This window comes from Lactuca virosa, chromosome 5 (genome assembly GCF_052849685.1).
Source record: "Lactuca virosa cultivar CGN04683 chromosome 5, Lactuca_virosa_CGN04683_v6, whole genome shotgun sequence".
Classification (NCBI taxonomy): Eukaryota; Viridiplantae; Streptophyta; class Magnoliopsida; order Asterales; family Asteraceae; genus Lactuca; species Lactuca virosa.
In genome coordinates this window covers 376649167-376671900 of record NC_136430.1, presented here as the reverse complement: position 1 = coordinate 376671900, position 22734 = coordinate 376649167, and the positions used below count along the sequence as shown (strand labels likewise).

General features: G+C 33.7%; 2 protein-coding genes across 2 annotated transcripts; one reads left to right on the top strand and one right to left on the bottom strand.

The window, feature by feature from the left end:
- The first annotated feature begins 5086 nt into the window (after positions 1-5086).
- LOC145117426 (U-box domain-containing protein 34-like) lies at positions 5087-9760 on the top strand. Its single transcript, XM_079053716.1, has 9 exons — positions 5087-5400; positions 5956-6077; positions 6170-6285; positions 6524-6624; positions 6690-6925; positions 7029-7130; positions 7202-7633; positions 7724-8473; positions 9351-9760. Exons 1-9 carry the CDS (start codon positions 5193-5195, stop codon positions 9555-9557), a joined length of 2274 nt encoding a protein of 757 aa, XP_078909842.1. The 5' UTR covers positions 5087-5192; the 3' UTR covers positions 9558-9760.
- Positions 9662-11526, bottom strand: LOC145117427 (Lactoylglutathione lyase / glyoxalase I family protein). Its single transcript, XM_079053717.1, has 5 exons — positions 11377-11526; positions 10707-10869; positions 10470-10553; positions 10154-10357; positions 9662-9921 (listed from the first exon to the last, which is right to left on the bottom strand). The coding sequence occupies exons 1-5, from the start codon at positions 11437-11439 to the stop codon at positions 9824-9826; spliced, it is 612 nt and encodes a 203-aa protein (XP_078909843.1). The 5' UTR covers positions 11440-11526; the 3' UTR covers positions 9662-9823.
- Positions 11527-22734: the final 11208 nt, after the last annotated feature.

The window sequence follows — 22734 nt, the reverse complement described above, 5'->3', positions numbered from 1 at the left end:
ATTTTTTTTTGAAAACATAAACATTGGTCCTTATAAAGTTGGCATTAACAGATCCAGGAGCTCCTAACTGCTTAAAACATCCACATTTATAAAAAATAAACTTTCAATTTTTGCTTCTACAACCCATATGGGATAAATACAAGTCTGTGAACCTTTTTTCCTTTCATCTAGTCACCCAAATCTTGTTTTCTTTTTTAGTTGACTGCTCAATAACTTTAACATCAGAAGACCTGCTACTTAACATGCCATTTCCACAAAGTCAGTTGAATTGTAACCAAACTTACAACCATAAAATGAGACCATGTATCCTTCAAATTGCTATTTTTTCAAGCAAGCAAAAATATGGAAGACAGACATTTATTCATCAGAAAATCAATTGGCGACCTGATACCTACCTATTGGTGATCAAGAAACAAATACGTACAATTGATGATTTCGAATGAAAGATATCAATGATTTTATATCAGTAACTTATAGTCAGAATTCAAAATTTGAGAATTGAATTGATCGAGATGCATCAATAAAAATTGATCTGCAAACTAAATCAGTTACAAAAGCAACCAGAATTATGCATATAAAATGGCATATGAAATTAAATGAGAAGGTATAAAGCTATTTAGATTCACTTTTGAGAAGGAATTGCCAGTAATAGCGTTATATATATGGGGGGGGGGGAATAGAGTTGAAACAGAATCAATAGCTGTCATATGGAAAATTGTGCTGGAACTTATATTCTCTTATTGTAGAGTAAAGATAAAGAATTATATAATATTTTACATTTAGTCATAGAAAAAGTGAGTTACTCGGTTATCAATTGAGGTTCTTGATGACGTTCTCTCCCCATGTCATTGTTCTTGTTTGTTCATGTTCATTTTTCATCTGGAGTATAAATTGTAATAGGGTTCATTCCCAACAATATTTATATTCTCCTCCACAAGTCATTTCATGTAATATATTAAACAACTGATTACCGGTTCCAAATACCCATGATTGTGACAGACAAAAATCAGTTGCATTGTTGAACTCTTAAGCCTTAGCTCATGTAACAGCTGCAAAAAAAAAAAAAAAAAAAAAAAAACTGTTTGCCTTCCACATCTTTAGAAATTAGAAGGGTGAATAAAAAATATATAAATTACCTCAATGACACAAGGCTCTGCTTTTGCATTATTTTTTTGGTCTCTCAAATGGTCATCCAATATCTTGCATAATCGAGCCAACGTATCACTATTAAGCTCATCAATATCAATTATAAGAGGAAGCACAAGAACTTGTAAAGAAACATCATTCTATAATCTTGTTTTCATGGGGAAAGTTTGTTGCTAAGATATATAAAGACGAATCAACACAGGCCTGATTCGTTTTTCTTGTTCCTTAGCCATGTTCTTCTTCACGCATCAATATCAAGATCTAAAACTTATTTAAAGATTTGAAAAACTGCAACAAAATGGACTTTTATCAATCTAGGGCATTAATTGGAAGCAACAAAATCGAAACATGGACATTAAATCGAAGCTAAACAAAAACATAGAAGCAAAACCATAAGAAAAAACAGCCAAAACTGAAGAAAGTTTACCCAGGTCGATAACTTGTCTTCATCCAAAATTTCATGGCTTGCGTGGCCTGTATCATGATAAAAAAAACACTCCATTAATGGCCTTCATCAAGACCCTGTTTAGGGTTTTAAGTTGTGGGCGGGAGGAGAACGATTAAGAGAGAAAGTGTTCGATGTGATTTCAAAAGAGGTAAAGAGAATTCAAATTTCAAAAAACTTAAATCCTACTATTTAGGGGATGTGATAAGCAAATAAGGGGCTAGGGTTTTAATGGGAAACAAAAATCAAACTGTATAGTCTCCTTAGCATGAAATAAGAAATAAAGAAGAGGTTAGGTACACAATTATGGTGGAGGTGATGAGAAGATAATTTAGCGAGGAGAAATAGGGATTTCAATATTGAGCTTCACGATGATTTCGGGATAATAAAATGTGACTGAGCAAGAATTGCGCCGAGACGGGAGATTTTGAGAGATAATGGAGTGAATGAGCGGGAAAGTAAGCACAAGAGTACACGTGTAATTTTTAGAATGTATGTGCAAAATAATTGTAAATTATAAGAAATTAACACGTAGACAAAGTTAGAGTCTTTTATTAGAAGTAGGGATATATATATATATATATATATATATATATATATATATATATATATATATATATATATATATATATATATTTCCTACATCCGTTAAGATGCTAATATAGTTATTGACTTATTTCCCACAACCATTCATTTAAAGAAATTATTTCCTACATCCAAGATTTATTAGCTCTCTAAGTCCCTAATGAGAATAATGGTTAAGACTTTTTGAAACAAAATCAATGAGTAAAGGTGAACCTTAAACCACAAAGAATACATGTTCCATGAGTCAAGTACAGAAAGAAACACAGTTTCAAAATCCAAAAAAAATTTACTTTCTCCATGGCAAAAAAATAGAGCCCATTTTACTATTAAAAAGAGCAAAAATTGGCCGCTTCGTTGATCCATAACATAGTACTTAATTGAAGATGTTGTGAGATGAGAAAAGATAACATACCATTAATGCCTTCCATAGCACTACTAACAACATGTTGGGGTGCAATATCATACACATGATGTGTAGTGGTTGTAGGCCCAAAAACCTGATCTAAATATATATTTAAAGAAAAATAATAAGATTTGCAATGTCACTCAAGAAATAGAACCTCACGGTACTTACGATAACTTAAACCATGCAATATACAATATGCAATATGAATTCTATCTAAAAGGAAGATTCTTAGCTTATAGCTGGATGACATAACAAAGTAATATTGAAAAACATGAAATTCAGATCCATTTAACAAAATTAATTGAAGTTTCTTACAATTAATGGTGGAGGAATTGAGAAAAGCAGATAAATTAAAGTTTTAACATAGAAGTCATTCTTAAACAAAAATCAAAAATAGGAACTGATACTCTCTACTCTCTAGTCTCTACACATTATTGATTATAACGTCTGATTTAGCACTGCAACACGAATAATTCTCCTATATTATTGATTATACCTGCCATTGGTTGGATAAGTAACAGCTATATACTAAAGATGTACTCCCTGGTTTATAATAGTTAGATCTCTTTAAGTTACAAAATTTGACTTGATCAATCGAAAATTACCATTGGGAAAAATGATATACATGAAGCATACATTCCAAAAATTAATAGAGATAAATACCGTCAAAATTCATCATAATCCTGCTCAGTTTTTGTATGCAAAGATTACAACTTTATGATATTTGAAGTACAAATATGTAAATGAGCTGGCAAATTTTGACAGGGGACATTCCAAATTTATTCTCTATCTTATATCACCTAAGAGGTTTCCCAAGAAAGTAAGAAGATAGCTAATAACTCAAAACAGGTTTTGGCCCTTTTGGTTGTAAGAATTGGGACATATCCTATGTTTTGCAGGTTTTATTAGGCTGGTTATAACATTTTAACTTAATTTATAAAATACCAAAAATAACCTTTTCTAGCTGAACTTCTTGTCATATGTTCACATGAAACCCTTTAAAAATATTAGATTTATGACATAAAAGTAAGCAATCAAGATTGAAAACAGGGGCATAAGGAGTGGATTAATGAAGTCAATTTTTTTAGGTGTAGTCAGCACTCCAAATCTTGTAAATGTGTAACAAATATTGTGCAGAAGATGATGAAAGAGGGATAATGAAATCAACTATCTGGGTATAGTCTACCACATTCATAATTTAAGCAAAAACAAAAGGGCCTATCATTATGTAGAAGCCGGAAACAATTCCCTTTTGTAGAGAAATCAGCCCCTCATGTAATAAACAGATTGCAAACCAAGGGCAAAATGGTCCAGCATAAAATCTCGTTGCAAGATTCCTTGAGTGACTTTCATGTATAAGATGCCAAGAATACCAACTTCCTACTTGCCATTAAAATTTCCTTTCAACTTCATTGTTTGTACGTTTAGAATTATAGGAAAAGGGTGCAAGTTGTGAAAATAAATATTGGATGCATAAGATATTAACAGTAAATCAGAAGTGGAACCTGAGATTCATTCGAGGTTCATGCTGAGCAGGAAGATTGTAGTCCAACAAAGTTAATTTTTAGTCTAGCATTTCAACAAACACCTTGTCTTCAAGGATTAAGTGTGAGTTAATAGATAAATGTATTGATTGATTCCGATAGGAGATTTTAGTCTATGAATCTCAACTAAAAAGAGAATCGAGAGGATCATGTATCAGAAAAAAGAGAGTTACTTACCTGGTATTTTTTTTTTTGGAAAATCATGGAAATTGTAGATGGTGTCGATAACCTTAGAAGCAATACCTTCCCCCTGATCGAGAAAATTCTGAACCCAAAAAAAACTACAGATTAACACATTCAGTACATGAAGAAGACAACAACGAAAATTGAAGCCGTTTCAAAATCGGAATGGGTCAATTTGTGGATGTTGATTGTTGATTTTTGAAAGGTGTAAATGGAATCGCATAGTACAAATATAGAGATTTAGAAATGAATTAGGATTCCTGATTTATTGGGATGACAGCCAGGTTTTAAATTTGGATTCCTGATTTTTTGGGATGACATTGTTAACAAAGGAAAGGTAAATGAGCGGGAAAACATAATTTGGGTAAATTAAAAGAGGACACGTGGAAACAGTGAGGACTGTAATGGTGACACGTGGCAGTTTAAGGAGTCTTTTATTAGGAATAGATATATATATGATTTTCACTCTCTACTTCCGCTTATGCCCTTACTTTTTTTATGGATTATTAAAAAATCATAAACTTACAAAAATAGTCCCTTAAGTTTACTCAACTTTTGATATCATCCAACATTCATTTTTTTGAACCTTTTTAGTATTTTTTGAAGTTGTGATATGGTATACCGATTTAATCGATTCTCATGGCTAATGTGCAAGAAAATTGAACTTAAAAACCCATGGCAAAATGCGTGCTCAAATACTAGTTGAAAAAAAAAAAAAAAAAAAAAGGGATAATATATAGGCAAATAGAAAGGGAGTAAACCGTATATTCTGTTTTATCAGAAAAAGGTTGTTGGAAGTCGTCGTTTTCTTCCGCAGAATACTGAAATGGAAGTCAAACTATATTTCTGTGGATATTCTGAAATTCTCTTCATTTGAGCGGATATGGAGTCAACAAGTACTGTAGACCGTGCTGGTGCTCCGTCGGCGGTGGTGGTGGCTGTGGCCGTGAAGGGTGGTGGTAATACTGGAGGAATTGGCGGCAAAGGCAGTAGAAGAGCTGTACGATGGGCAGTGGAGAATCTGTTTCAGAAAGCCGATCGTTTCATCCTAATTCACGTTATTCCGAACATCACTTCGATCCCTACTCCATGTACTCTCTCTCTCTCTCTCTCTCTCTCTCTCTCTCTCATAAGATTCGACGAATTTTACTGATCAAATGTTTTCCCATAATTCCGCATAACGCCTTGAATTTATTAACTTCTTGCTAATTGTGCAAAATTTAGGGTTTGTTGTTGAGTTGATTTGCTACAAACTGGGTTACATGTCGTCGTAACTCTCTGATAAGTGAACTCTGGTGAAAATATGAATGATCGTGTAATTGACATAATTATTAGGTTAATGATGTAGTTATTCTAGCATTCCTCTTAAAAAATTAGCCAAAAAAGTAAGAGTCCTAAGACGATTTGTTGAATTGAGGTCTATATGCTGATATGAATTGGTCTATTTCCACGGATCCCGTAATTTTGGAATGGGCGATCTAAGTTAGGCCTATAGATCGATTAAATAGTTGTAAGTATGCGTTGTTAGGACTTAGGAACAACCAATATCTTTATAGAATTTTGGAAAAAAAGAGGTTTCATTTTGTAGAAAGGTAAACAACTACAACTCTTGCACTTGTATTCATGAGCATTTATCATTCTTTCAGCAGGAAATCACATCCCTATTGACGAACTGGATGCTAATGTAGTGGCCATGTATGTAGAAGACATGAAATCACAGATCGAAGAACTATTTATACCATTCAAGAAACTATGCAAAGGCAAAAAGGTTTTTTATAATAATTGACCTATGATCTTAAGTTCTTATAAAGACTTAAACCAATCTTTTTGACATATCATACTTAAAACTGTAATTTCCAGATAGAAACAATGGTGGTGGAAGGGGATAATCCTGCATCAGGGCTTGTAGAGTATGCATCCATGTCAGGGATCAATAGTTTGGTTCTTGGTTCTTGCTCATCCAATTGGCTCACAAGGTTTACTAACAATATTTTATTCCACTTTTAATGCCTTTTACGAATTATATTCTTAAATGCCATATTTGCATTTATGTCAGCCAGCTAGTGGGCCACTGTGTACCTGATTTATCTTTCACATGATGCTCATGGGTCGGACCCACATGGGCCGGCTTAGGGATTGCTGAAAGAATAATTCTTTTGCACAAAATTATATTCTTATAACTTATAAGTTCTAACTTCTAACTTTCCATTTTAGGAAACTATATGGAGAAGAAGTACCCTTGGATGTTCTAAAACAAGCTCCAAAAACATGCAATATATACATTGTATCTAGACATGGACTCATTTCCAATTCAGGTAACCATGCTTCACTTAATTAAAAACTCAAAACAATTTCATTTCTAATAGATTATGAATTACAGACAGCAGTTCCAGCCATCAACTGTCTTGTGGCATGAATAAACTATGGTGTTCCCTTTGTTCTTCTTCTAATGAATTCAAAATCAAAAGTAGTACACTTGAAACATCATCTGTGGCATCAAACCATGAGAAAGTTTCAATAATGTCTGCTACTGATGAAAGGGGTAGTTCCCGAAGAACATTTGGTGATGTGATTTTGCAAAATGGAAGTTCTGTGTCTTCAACATTTTCAGATAAGGTTTTTGATAGATTTTGTTTTTACAATAAAGACATTGTTTAATTTCTAACTTTATATTGTTTTTTGAGTTGTTAATTTGACTGTTTGTGTTCTTATTTTGTAGTCAAACTTGCATGCTGAAGTTGAAAAACTCCGACTCGAGTTAAGACATGCTGTAAACCTGTACAATCAAGCTTGTGATGAACTGGTTCACACCCAAAACAAGGTTAGTGTTGTAAAGGAATTTAAAAATGATTTCATTTAATTATTACTCTTTGAGGTTGTTACTATATACAGGTCCAAATGCTTTCATTTGATAGCAAAGAAGATGCCAATAGAATTCATTCTTCAGTACAACGTGGAGAGAAATTCCGGAAAATTGCAGCTGAAGAGAAAGAAAAACATCTGGAAGCAATTAAAGAAGTTGAAATTGCAAGAAACATGTTAGCAATAGAGGCTTACGAAAGAGAAATAGCAGAAATAAAAGCCATGAAGGAATCCTCCGAGAAACAACAGATTGTTGAAGCATTATTTAATAACAATGACAAACGTTACAGAAGATACACAATCAACGAGATTGAATTAGCAACAGATTCCTTCTCAAAATCAAAAGTTGTAGGTGAAGGAGCCTATGGTAAAGTCTACAAATGTAATATAGACCATACCACTGTAGCCATTAAAGTTCTTTGGTCAGATACATCCGAAAAGAAACGCGAGTTCCTAAAAGAGGTTTTTCTTCGAGAATCTTAATGTTTTGTATTTTGTAAGAAAAACTCATTTCTCACATCATTACACGATTTACACCATTTTTTTGAACAGATTGAGGTTCTAAGTCAACTAAGCCATCCACATATACTACAACTTCTCGGAGCATGTCCCGAAAGAGGCTGCTTACTATACGAATACATGGAAAACGGAAGCCTCGAAGACCACATCTACCAAAAAACCACCAAACACCATCTTCCATGGTCCACGCGTTTTCGTGTACTATTTGAAGTTGCATGTGCGCTAGCATTTTTACATAACTCAAAACCCGACCCTATAGTACACCGTGATTTAAAACCGGGAAACATTTTACTTGACCGAAATTTCGTGAGCAAAATTGGCGATGTAGGAATGGCAAAACTTATTACGGATATGGTACCGGATAATGTCACGGAGTATAAAGATTCGATTCTTGCGGGGACCATGTATTATATTGATCCGGAGTATCATAGAACGGGTACGGTTCGACCTAAATCGGATTTATATGCTTTTGGGATTATAATCTTGCAGTTGTTGACTTTGCTTAACCCGAAGGGGATTATTGAGAAAGTTGAGTTGGCGGTTTCTCGTGGGAATTTGGTTGATGTGTTGGATGATTCGATAAGTGATTGGCCATTAATGGAAGCGGAAGAATTGGCTTTGTTAGGTCTTAAGTGTTGTAGTCCTAGATGTAGGGATAGACCGGATCTTGATACGGAGATACTTCCGGTTTTGAAGAAGCTTTGTGAAGTTGGTGATACTAGTAGGAAGGTTGGGGGAAACAACAATGATGTTCCTAGTCATTTCTATTGTCCAATCGTCCAGGTATGACAATGTTTGTTTACTTTCTCTCTTACATTTTTGTTGTCATTGTTGGGGAAAATGGTTTCAAAGATTTACAAACCCCCGTCCGATGAAAAATAATAGAGAAATATGAACACAAGAATATACGTGGTAAGCTTCAAAACTGGAGAAAACCCATGGGCCTCCATAGAGACATCATAAATTGTTACAATTACATAGACTAATCTCTCAAACCAAAAATCTTGTTTGTTTGCCATGTTAGGATGGAATGGATCATTCCTCAAGGAATATGATTCTTAGCTGATTTTCGTTGCATTAGGTTATCTGTTTCTTTTCATTCGTTGATGTCATGGAATGATATAGTATTACTTTTATTCATTTAATCGCTCAATAGCAATAATGTTTTTGAAAAAAAAATCAAAACTTTAATAAAGTTATTTTTTAAATTTCTAACAGTAACTAAAAATACATTTTGATTATAATTCTATTTTAAGATTTCATGGAATTTAAATTTCTTAAAAAAATTTATATTGTAGACAATTTTGTAAGTGATAAATAAAACTTTTTTGACTTTTTGAAATACGTTATAGTATATATTTCAAACAACATGCTATATACTTGGATGTAATTGATCCTAATTAAAGTTTAATACTATTAAATAACTTTTTTCTTAATTCATCAATATAATTTAATGTAGTTTGTTAATTTATATATAGAACATGTTTAAATAATTCATTTCATCCTTTCAAGTCAATCTAACATGATAACCATATGTAATGATCAATACATACCTCATCTGATTACTTTGATCATTCCTTATCTTTGTGATTCCATTCTATCATATACCAAAAACACTTATCTACTATAACCTCACTCCAATTGCAATTTGACAATCCAGGAAGTCATGAATGATCCTCATATTGCTGCTGATGGTTTTACATACGAACATAGAGCTATAAAGATATGGCTTGAAAGACAAAACGAATCACCAGTCACAAAGCGTCGCCTAAAACACAAAACATTAACTCCCAACCACACATTGCGCTCAGCCATACAAGACTGGAGATTACTTTCAACAGCCTCAAACTCAAAAAATTCAGCATGAAATGAAACATTTCTCAACTTCTGATTTATTACATACTCTCTATAATTTTTTCAGTTGTAAATTGTAATTATGATGTGTTTGGTACATACATACTTTCAGAAACATGAACAACCAAATCACCGACTTTATATCAATTATTAGATTCATAGAATTAATAAAAATACATATGTTCTTTTATGGAGATTTAATTAACCTAATATTCACATCAATCTTTTGGAGAGAGTATAAACGTTTGTACTTCATATCTACATATATGATAAAATTGTTCAGGGTGAATCAATTTGTGTGAATTCCAGTGCATTGGTATCCGGGTCTCTTGTAAAGATTGCTGGTCTTCCAGATCGGCTAAGAGTATAGGGAATACCTGAGATGTTAACAAATAGCAACATATTTTTATTACTTTGTGTATTATAACATCATACTTTCATTTCTTTCTATTACAACATTCTACTTCTATTTTCAAAACTCTACCCACTTTCAATTTTTTTCTTTCTTAAAAGGAAATTAAAAGTAGGATGCTATAATAAACAAAACAATGGAAGTACATTGCTATTTCTTGCATTTAACCTTTTGAAGAATGGAGATTGAAGAATTACCAGCTTTATCAAGAATAGCTTTTAGTTTTAAGACATCGCGAATGGCAATGCAAGTGTGACGATCTCGTCCCCCATGCTCAGGGCGACCTGTGTAAGGGTCGGGATTTGGAAGTTCCATCAAATGAATCATCTCAGAACCAACCCAAAGCCATGCACCTCTGTATGGAAGCTTATCATGAGGTCTTGCTTCATTTATCTTCAAACCTAATCATATTAATAAAATAAAAAAAAAAAAAAAAAGTTCGGTTTTTAATTTTTAACCAGAAAAATAATCAATAGAATTGAACTCGAGCAGAGGAATATAAAAGCATAATACCCAAAATGTTCTGGTAAAAATCAAGTGATCGCTCGAGGTTTTCGCATAATATTCCAACATGGTGGAGATTTACAACTCCAAAATCTGCACACATCCAACTTTTGTATAAGTAGAGCCACAGAATAAAAGCAATTGCCTAAATTTTTACTATTTGAAAAGGCTAGTAGAAAGATGTGACAGCAGGTTTTTATCAAATAAAGTAAAAATTATGGAGTTAAAGACAGAAGGAAAGATTACCATTCTGATCATCGATAGATTCAGCAGTAACTGCCTCTAAAGACGTTTGAGCTTTTGTCATCACACGATGCCTGAGAGTGTTGCCATTTTCAAAGACTCTTTTGATGATGTTTTTCCTTACTTGTATATTTGCAACCCTTGGGCTAATACAAACATGGCTCGCCTAAAAATCAAATCAAACAGCCAAAAACATGATTAAACATGGTCGAAAAAACAGAGTATAAGATCACAAACAACATAACAAGAGTCTATATACCCTGAACCCTAATGTTATCATCCACAATCAAATCACCAATCTGTACGACTATCATCAGTCATAAATTAACGATTACGATCAACAAAAAATTGTTATCAATCCAAATTCTTAGGAGCATGTGATTCGAGGTTTGGGATAACTTAGTTCAGACTTCGAATTGATTTTTCTCTAACTTTGGATTTGGAATTGAAATTCCAGATCTCGAAGAAACATTTGCATCACAATTAGGCGCATACTCGTATTGCTTATTTTATTCCAGATCGTAAATTAGTGTTCCGGTTTTGAAAAATCGAATCCACAAAACGTTGATTCTTAGCATTCTATAAACAATCACAAAAGCAAAAGCTAGATGTAAAGATATGTAGAGTCGTAGACACACATATATACGAGTACTGTGTGTGTGGAAAAATTAACCTTGTGAGAAAGAAGAGCTGAAGTTGATGGAAGAAGGATAGCCATGGCGGATGAGTCACTCATTTGTGAAGTGTGTGTTCGTTCTTTTCAATTCAGTTGACTGAGCACCATTTCTTTGTATCGGGTCAAATATGTCATTTCTTGTAAGTTCAAGGGCCGTTTTATGTTATTTGTGGTCCGTGGGCTCCTATTGTCGTTCACACATCAAATGATCAAATTGACTCAAAACTGTGATTTTTGCAGCCCACATTTGATGGTTCTAATAAATATTTTTGAGTAATAGCTTTAACAATGGAGTACAATCTTGATTTTTGATATGAATTTACGAGTTATTGCGAAAAAAAACAAAATACACTCGTATAAAGTTCTAAGTTCGCCTAGGTTGCATATGTTTTTTTTGTATCGTTGGACGATATGATTTGATGTTTTCTCTACTGTCTAGATAATTTCAAATTTAGCAAATTTCATTATTTTAAAAAGTTATGATCGTAGGTTTGTTAACTGACAAACTTAAAAAAAATAATAATAAAATTAAAAAAATTAAAAAAAAAACTATTTTACCTTTTAAATATATTTTTTACATTTTTTAATGTTTCATTATTAATAAAAATATGAAAGGCTCCACACCCACACCCACTCCCATAAATTTATCTTATTCCTCCTTCCACCCCTACACATGTTCTACTGGTTATGAGGATTTTTTGGTGACAATGACACAAACACATCGAAGCATAAACAGTTAAAATTGAGTAAGGCCCTGTTTGATAAGTGTCTTTCCAGCCCCAAAAAGATCTTTCCGGCTGAATGGGCCGGAAAGACTGTTTGTTTTACACAAAAAACTTCGTCTTTCCCGGTAAGATTGGGCTTTCCCACACAGCCACAAAAAGAAGTCTGAATGGAAAAGAAGGACGCGTTGGACATTTGTGCCCTAACAAAAAAAAACGCATACATCGTCGCTGCAATCTTCAATCGGTCATCATCGACTCTACCCACCTTCCATTGCATCCATCTTCCGTCGCCGGCCAACCTCCTCCCGCCAAGCAGACCACCGTCGCCCTACTGCTCCGCCCTACAAGTTTCGTTTTCTCCTTTTGTCGATCCATCAACAAGATTCTCATCTTTTTCTTTTTTTTTTCTCGATCCATCAGCAAGGATTTTCAATTAATCTTTCTTTTTTCTTGATTTCGAAATTATGAGTGAAATCAAAATCAAAACATGTTTTTGTGAACAAGTTTTTTTTTTCCAGATTTCTTATTTTTTAGAATTTGTGCATTATACTTGTTTTTGTGGTTGAAATCAAAATTAGAACATGTTTTTGTGGTTATTAAAGCATACATTCATGTTGTGGTTATTAGAACATGTTGATTTTTGTTCAAATATGCTGATTTTTGTGAACAGGATGTTGTTTTTTGTGAACATATATGTTGTTTGTTGAACATACATGCTGAACTAATGAATATATATGCTGTTTTTTTTGTATATATATGTAAAATTTTGATTGTAAATGCTGTTTTTTATATATACATGCAGAATTTTAGTTATAAATGTGTTGTTTTTTTAACATACATGCTGAAATTATGAACATATATGCTGTTTTTTTGTATATAAATGCAGAAATTTGGTTCTATATATGCTGTTTTTTGTACACACATGCTGAAGTTTGATTATACATGCTGTTTTTTGTTTATACATGCTGAATTTTGGTTATATATGCAGTTTTTTTTTATATGCATGCTGAATTTTGGTTTTATATGCTATTTTTTGTATATAAATGTTGAATTTTGGTTATATATGTTTTTTTTGTATATGTATGCTGCCTTTTGGTTTTATATGCTGTTTTTTTTTTTGTATATACATGTTGATTTTTGGTTATATTTGTTGTTTTTTTTTATTATAGACATGTCACAAAGGAGTTGGTTGCAAGCTAGTAGAACGATAAGCATTGAAGAGAAGATGGCTATGTTTTTACATGTTATAGGACATAATGAACGTTTTCGAGCGGTTAAAGGAAGATTTCATCACTCCACACAAACCATTCATCAATGTTTTCATGAGGTCTTAAATGCAATGATGTGTTTTGCAAAAGAAATTATAGTACCAACAAATCCTAATCCAACAAGACATGCCTCAGAACGACAAAGACGGTTAAAAGCTATATTTTCCGGAGCAATAGGTGCACTAGATGGAACTCTTGTACATGCAGTTGTGCCCGTTGATCAACAAACGAGGTATAGGGGAAGAGGAAAAGGTGAATGTTATCAAAATGTATTAGGAATTTGTGATTTTGATATGATATTCACCTTTGTATGGGCTGGATGGGAAGGCATAGCACATGATTCAAGAGTTTTGAAAGAAGTTGCATTCAATCCGTCTTCCGGATTTCCATTCCCTCCACCAGGTTTCTAATATTTATATAAGTTTATCTATATTCTTTATATAAATTCTATTATCTATATTCTTTATATAATAAATGTCACTCACCTACAGATAAATATTATATTTGTGATGCCGCATATACCAACACTCGTGGGTTCATGGCTCCGTACCGTGGCACTAGGTATTGGTTAGCCGATTTTCGAGGACGTCGACCTTTAACTAAAGAAGAAAGGTTCAATCTTGCTCATGCACAACTTAGAAATGTTATTGAGCGTGCTTATGGTGTATTGAAGGCGAGATTCCCAATCTTAAAACAAATGGCTCCTTATCCTTTTCCGATACAAAGAGACATAGTCATTGCTTGTGTCGCGGTCCATAATTTTATAAGGAAATACAATATCCAAGATGAGTTATTTGAAAATTTTGAAGAGAACGTTATGGTTAATCTTGATGTGCACGGTGGAGGAATTGAAGGCGAAAACACACAAGGCATAGAGTGGGGTTCAGAAGCCGTTGAATACATGACTACTTTGCGTGAGCAGATTGCTAATCAACTACTTTCACCCGGTTTACTTTAGAGATGTATGCAAATTAGTATGTTATTTTCAATTTCAGTATGTTTCTATTTGGATTTTGATTGATTTATGTTTAATTACTTTGTAAGACAATTTGTATTCGGATTTTTAAATGATTATTATGTAATTTTGATTTTGTATGATAATTTATATGCTTTTATAATCATTCAGCAACTTCATCCATCACAGAATAGAACAGCAGGGTAATATGGTCATTTTTCATCATTCAGCACAGTCAGTCATATGTACAATCAAACAGCATTGTTTCTTTCCCAGTCAGAAAACTTTCCCAGACAACACTTTCCCATACAGCACTTTCCCAGGAAGCAACTATCAAATGGCCCCTAACTCATAAACCAAGAGATGGATCTCATGTACAACCAATCAATACAACAAAATAGATCAACCAAAGAGAGAAATATAATCATTCTTTCGAAGCTTTTGATTTCTTGTTTCTTGTCAATTTAACAAATAAACAGAACTCAAAGTAGGATTCATCTTCTGCAATCGCACCCAAGCAAGTCAAAACAACAACTTGACACTTCTGGAACCAAAATCGCAACAACAGGTCTGATATGTTCTTGAGATGCACCGTAGGAAGACGCGTCACTTCCTTCGGGAGGGGTTTCAAGAAGAGAGAATATTGACCAACCTTTAGAGTAATCTTTCACTTGGGATCATCATCGGAAAGCGTCCATCAAGCCTTCTATTTATAGGATGGGATTAGGGTTTCCATTTAGATAATTATCCTATTATCTGGTATTTATATATAAGGCAAGTAATTATCTAAAAGATTTGTCTTTCAAATCTTTTCACTTAAGCCCATGATAATCTATAAGTTTCCATTAATTAATTAACAAACCAGATCATTGTAATTCTCTTGTTTGATAAATTGCTCTTTTTTGTCCTTGTGTGTAACCTAAAAAGACATTGCCATTAATAATAATATTATCAAGTAGTTCTGATTGTGGACACTATCTCCCAACAACTCCCACTTACAAAAGTCACAAACAATAGTATGGTCCAATATTCACTAGTAATATACAGTGAGTGTGTCATCCAATGTAACTACCGTGTTGATCATAACCTTGCATATAACACATCCCTTAGACTAGTGATTTTATATTTCTTTGCTCTTCATGATATCTATATGAACCTGAGTCATGGATAATGAGTCAATCTCAAAGTTCAAGATCGTGTTTCCAGATTGAGATTTGTGATGAGCTTATCAAACTGACAGTTGATATGACCAACCAAGTCTCAGCTCGGCCAAACATTTGATTGTCAACGCCAAGTCATCTAAGGACCCCAAACATAATTACTTCCTCAGTTAAGACAAAAGGACCAAATAAACTTCGACTACATAGGATTGCCTTATAGTTCATAATGTCATTGGGGAAATACCAAGACACAAATCAAAAAGGTATGTAACCCTAAACATTTTGTAATTTTGATTATACTAGAGTTTCCTAGGGTTTATTGATATTCATAGTTAGTTGCTATCAATAGAGAAAACATAGATCTTTTCTAGGTTGCATGTGAATTTAAGGGCTTAAGAGTTTTTTTACCACACAAATTTTTTTAACCTAGAAAACCCATCAGTGGTATCAGAGCCTTAGTTTTCTATTTGATTGTGCACTAAAATGAATTGATCAAAATCAGGGTTTATGGAAACTAAACCCTAAATGCTCAAAATTTCGATAATGGATAGGATTCTTGAAACCCTAGCCTCCACCCTTATTTTCGAAAATATGGGAGGATCCCTTAGGGTTTCTAATTTCCTGAATTACAAATTTAAATGCCTTAAAAATTGGATAATTAAAACTTGGTAACCCTTATCTTTTTTTCGAAAATTAGAAGGCTAAGGGATTAGGATTAAATTTGAATTATTTAATTAATTGTTTAATTGGTAAATAATTCTTTAATCCATATGATTTAAATTTATTTAATTAATCGTTTAATTAAGATTAAAGATTAAATCATCATTTAGTTTAAAATTAATTAATTATTAATTGTTTAATTTGAAAATTAATTTTAAACCTTAGTATTTTGAAAAGTTTTAAAATACACCTTATATTATATATGATTAAAAGTTTAATATATTATATGTATAAGACTAGTTAGTCAAATCGCTAATATGTCTCATTCACGAAGCCATGCTCTAGGGGGGGTATAAGGAAGTGACCTATAAAATGACCGTTGAATGAGTGTCCACTCTTAGCCACCGCTCCCTTATATGGTGGAGTGTCCTTAGCCGAACGAATTTGATAGGACATAACCTCTTAAAAGTATGATGCTATTAAAGTACTAGAACATTTTTGAATAAAAACCAACTCTAGTTACTTTAGGACAAAAATGTGAAGTGTATGCTAATCCACGAAAACGCACATCAATATTTATATGTCGTTAGTAGAGTGTGCGTAGTTAACCAGCACACTAATTTGGGATTATAAAGTTGAGTGATGGACAAATCGAAAATTATCATTGTTAATGTAGCGTGTTTGCATGGTTATTCACATCTTATTTGTAATCATCAGCATCCTAGTCACAAATTTGAAAAGCATAATCTGAGATTAAACATGTCATTGATAAGATTCAGTGAATCCCAAATGATCTAGGAGTTTCATACTAGATTGAAATTGGTAAATTTGTATTACCTACCTTGATAAATTCGCAATTAGATTACGACACCCCTCTTCTTTATTGTGAATTGTATTTTGGATCCTAGCCTTGAATATTTATTTTGGGTTAAAATATTAAGGATTCATATCACTAACTAAAAACTATGTCTCTTTATATAGATTTCTGGAAATGATGATCTCGCTACTACTCAATCTGCCCCCTCCAACTCAAACTTCTCATTACTCTTGATTCTATCAAAAGAGAAGCTCACTGGCCCCAACTACATGGACTGGATGAGGAAATTGAAGATGACTCTTCGATACTAGGGAAAATAATATGTCCTCGAAAAGCATCTTGTTGAAATCGATCATTCCACTGCTTCTCCTGAGGAAATTTTCTAGTGTTGTTAGGGTTAATTTGATTAATTGTTGTTATTCGTCGGATATGACGCGAAACATTATTTCATTTCATGCATTAGTCAGACAAGGTTTTAGATATTCATTTGATAATGACATTGGATCTATTTCTGCTTTTCATAATGGTGTTTTTATGTTTAAAGCTTTACCTTGTAATGGTGTGTATGAAACTATGACTTGTGTTGATAATCTAGGTAATAGTGTGTTTCACAATGATTCATCCAATGGTGTGGACAAGGCATGTTTGTGGCATTGTCATCTTGGGCACATAAACAAGAAATGCATTGCCTAACTTCGAAAGGATGGAGTGTTGGAATCATTTGATCTTAGGACAGATGATGAATGCGAATCTTGTCTCTTGGGTAAGATGATAAAATCACCTTTTAATGGATCATGTGAAAGAGGTGAAGGATTATTGGACCTAATCCATACAGATGTATGTGACCCATTTAGATCCACCATGAAGGATGCTAATAGATATTACGTGACATTTATGGATGATTATAGCAGATATGGTTCTATCTACTTAATCAAACATAACTCGGAAACTTTTGAAAAGTTCAAAGAGTTTAAGCACAAAGTCAACAATCAATTAGGTAGGAAGATAAAGATGTGCTCATATCTGACAGAGGTGGTGAGTATCTTAGTATCTAGTTTCACTACTATCTCAAGGAATATGGAATCGTTTCACAATTGACACCTCCCAGAACACCACAACTCAATGGTGTGGCTGAGAGGCATAATCGAACCTTACTAGATATGGTTTATTCCATGATGAGTCGAGCTTCTCTTCCTATTCACTTCTGGGTGTATGCCTTAGAGACAGTCGCTCATATCATGAATCTTGTTCCAACAAAGAAGGTTTCCAAAACACCCCATGAGATATGGATAGGGAAAGATCCCTCAATTGCACATATCAAGGTCTGGGGTTATGAAGCACTCGTAAGACGAGAGACACATGAAAAACTTGAACCCAAAGTTGAGAAGTATTATTTCATTGGTTACTTACAAAAGTCCTTTGGATGCTTGTTATACAGACCTAGTGATAACGTGGTCTTCGTAGCTCGAAGAGGAGTCTTTCACAAGAGAGAACTCATATTCAAATAGGAAAGTGGGAGTACTATTGATCTTGAAGAAATTCAAGAGTCATCCAATGAAGGAACCTCGGACAACACTAGCACTTAACATGAGGAAGAAGTTCCAGTTGAGCCAGTTAACAACTCATTACTTCTTCATCGTTCCAGTAGAGTTAGCATGTCACCTGCGTTCTATGGTTTCCATATTACATCAGATGGTGATATGTTTATCAGTGATAGAACTCTGGTAAACTTGGACGAGCCAACTAACTACAAGGAAGCAATGGCAGACCATGAGGCTGCTAAATAAAAGGAGGCAATGGACAGTGAGATTTAATCCATTTATGATAACCAAGTGTGGAAATTGGATGATTATGTACCTGGTCGAAAGACAGTTGGGTGCAAATGGATCTTCAAGAAGAAGATCAACATGGATGGGAAAATACACACATATAAAGCTAGGTTGGTTACGAAGGGCTTTACTCAAACCTAAGTGATTGACTATGATGAGACCTTCTCACCAATAGCTAAGATAAAGTCTATCAGGATTATTCTTATTATAACTACATTTCATGATTATGAAATTTGGCAGATGGATGTTAAATCCACTTTCCTTAATGGGAAGTTATCTGAGGACGTCTACATGAGTTAGCCAGAGGGTTTTGTACATGCCAAGTTTCCTGATAGAGTGTGTAAGCTTGCGAAATCTATTTATGGATTGAAACAAGCATCTCGCAGCTGGATTCTTTGCTTCCATGAGAAGTCAAAGAGTTTGTGTTCTCTAGAAGTGAAGATGAGTCTTGTGTATATGTCAAAGCTAGTGGGATTATAGTGACTTTCCTAGTCTTGTATGTTGATGACATACTCCATATAGGAAAAAACGCTCCAACTTTTCAAGAAGTTAAGTCTTGGCTTGAAAAATATTTCGCTATGAAGGATCTAAGGGAAGCGGCCTATATTCTAGGAATAAGGTTTCATCGGGATAGAAAGAATCATCTTATTGGTCTTAGCCAGAGTACATATTTGGAAAAAATACTTAAGCATTTCAGTATTAAGAATTCAAAGAAATTGGAATTGCCTATTCATAGTGCTATCAAGTTGAGTAAGACTCAGAGTCCAAGTAATGATGAAGAGATAGCTAACATGAGTCGATTCGTATATGCTTCGGCTGTAGGATCGATCATGTATGCAATGACCTGTACTCGTCCTGATGTGTCTTATGCTTTGAGCATGGTCACTCGATTTTACGGAAATCATGACAGATCCTATTGGATTGTAGTGAAGAATATTCTTAAGTATGCGCGAAGAACAAAAGACATGTTCCTAGTTCTTGGCGGCAGTTATACGTTAAGAGTGACCGATTACAGTGACACCAACTTTCAAACAGACCGAGACAACTTTTGTTCGCAATCTGGTTGGTTGTTCTTATTGAATGGAGGAGCGGTTACTTGGAAGAGTTCCAAGCAAGACACGGTGGCTGATTCCACCTGTGAGTTGGAGGACATTACGACGAGTGATGCATCTAAGGAAGCGGCTTGGCTGAAGAACTTTATCGGGGATCTCAGAGTTGTTCCAACTATTCAAGAACTAATAGAATTGTTCTGTGATAATGAAGGTGTGGTTTCTTTGACGAAAGAGCCAAAGGATCATGGTAGATCCAAGCATATCGACAAAAAGTACCATTATATTCGACATCGGGTAGAAAAAGGATACCTTCTGGTGAAGCGAGTATCATCAGAAGATAATGTTGCAGATCCTTTCACAAAGGCTCTGAGCAGGGTAAAACACTACAAGCATGCTAGAAGTATAGGTTTAAGAGACGATATTAGTTTTAGTAGATAGGCGATATTTTGAAACTTGTAACAAAATAAATGTAATTGATTTGGTGATTGAATAATAGAGAATTATTTATGAGTATCCTACTGACTTATTCAATTATTTATTCTTGTGTTTATTTTTGCATGTTTACACTTCCTGAATAATTTGAATTATTCAATTTTCCACAGTCATTCATCCTTTTGGAAGTAAGTAGTGAATTAAGACTGTCATGAATGGATTGTAGATTGTCGATTGAGGTTAAGACATTGCAATTTGAATTGCTACAATATTCACGAGTACTTTGAAAATAGGGATTTTAAGTATTGGATAAATCCATGCTTAGAGATTACTTCATGGATCTTGTTACGAGTAATTATAAGACGATAATATCTACTATTCTTAAAACAGAGATATATAGTTCATAGTTTACAGATCAGTTATGCATTGGTTTACTCAAACACATCTCGTAACTAGATGTTATAAAGGGTTATTCCATGTGTGATTTGATATGTAGATTATATGACTATATAGTCAAAGTAATTTGTTCATTTTGCTCTATCAGGAAAAGTGATATTATTGGGCCCATCGATGATTTGATGTTGACATTATAAGTGTTGGGCCCATCCAAGACTAATTGATGTGTTAATTTTGAAGTCCAATAAAGTCTTTACAAATCGGGAAATTGAGAAACAGAATCTTGGATAATGAGATTGATTCTGATCCATGTCTCGTGTCCATATGATATCTTGAAAACCAAAGGAATATCTTATCACTTATCTTAGGACCAATAACTGATTTGAATCAGAGTTTGGCAGTGGCTTTGGAAATCACTCTTTGCTGTTTACTTCAAGGTCTATACTCAAAATTGTAGTTACAAACTTATCAGAGTGGGTGACTGTTGGATTAAGTTATCTAAGCCAATAACTAAATTGGTATATTCTTGAATTAAGACCAAAGTCTTTTTTGGGTTGCCCTCATAACTAGTAACCGAATATAATGACTTTTGGCGAGAGAAGTTGATTTATTAATTTATTATATGATCGATATATTACTTTAAAATCAAAATAAATGATTTATTAATATCAATATTAATTAGAAATGGTATTAATGAATTAAGAATCAATCGAAAGTTAATTAGAATTAATTTGTGATTAATTAGATTAATTGAAAGTGTCGGGACTAAAGGTGATGTGACATCCCCATTTTCACGGCCAGAAAAGACCGATTTTGTTTATGCTTTATAAAAATCAGAGTACCCTTTTAATAAAAATGTTGTGGAATTTGTTCCCAGAAAAACATGATAAATACGTTATCAAAGCATTTCCGAAGAAATGTATTTTTATCCATTTTAAAACATTTGGGATGTCATCGTCAATACAGAAACATAAGCATAAACAGATCTTATATTCATTTACACTAGTGATCTACATCTCTTTTAAATCCCTCGGTGTAAAGTAGCTTCATATCGACACCTGTGATACAAATAAGCTTGAGTGGGTCAGGTTGGGAAACCTGGTGAGTACATAGGGTTTTCAACCCACAATAATTTAATTATTATGTTTAAACATCAAACAATCAACCCAATTACCCATCCCCATTATCTTCCTTACTCTTAAGGATCTACCCTAAGAATCATCTATCCTGCATTCGTTCATTTCGAAGCTCATTGCTTCCAGGGTTTATATGATAGGCACTAAGTCCATAGTTGTCAATGCTTGTTCGTAAAGCACTAATTCCATAGCTGCTAAAGTTCATTCATCGGGTACTAAATCCACAGCTACCAGTGTTCAGCTAATAGGTACTAAATCCATAGCTACCAACGTTTATTTAACAGGTACCAAGTCCATAGCTACCAACGTTTATCTAACAAGTACTAAGTCCATAGCTACCAATGTTTATTCGATAGGCACTAAGTCCATAGATGCCGATGTTATTTGTTAGGCACTAAGTCTGTAGCTGCCAATGTTCACTCATATCATCTTTCATCTCTCATCATTCATCTACCCATGTTTTACCCAACATATTCGTAGATATAAAATACATATACAGTTTAAATTTTTTAAAACATGCATAAAATCGTTCATCCAGCATAGAAAGCAAGTATTCAAATAATATGCGCACATAACACGTAATTTATATAAAATACTTCATATCTATTTGTAAGATGAAAGTAACTATGCACTCACTTGTTAAAGTGACGACTCGAAATTCGAGCAGCGGTTCGCTTCTTTACAATATGATTTCCTTCGACGAAACCTAGTATTATTACCACTAGATTTTAGTCTAATATTTATTGCGACTAATTATTAGTCTAGATTCATCATTAACTCAAAGTCTACTTTCATGATCTATCAAGTAAGGAACAACCATGTAGGATCATATAGGAGGTAGGGTCCGTTTGGTATACGAAGTATAATGTTTGGAAATCTCACTTTAAACACCTCACTAAATCACAGCCTAGACATCATTCTCGTA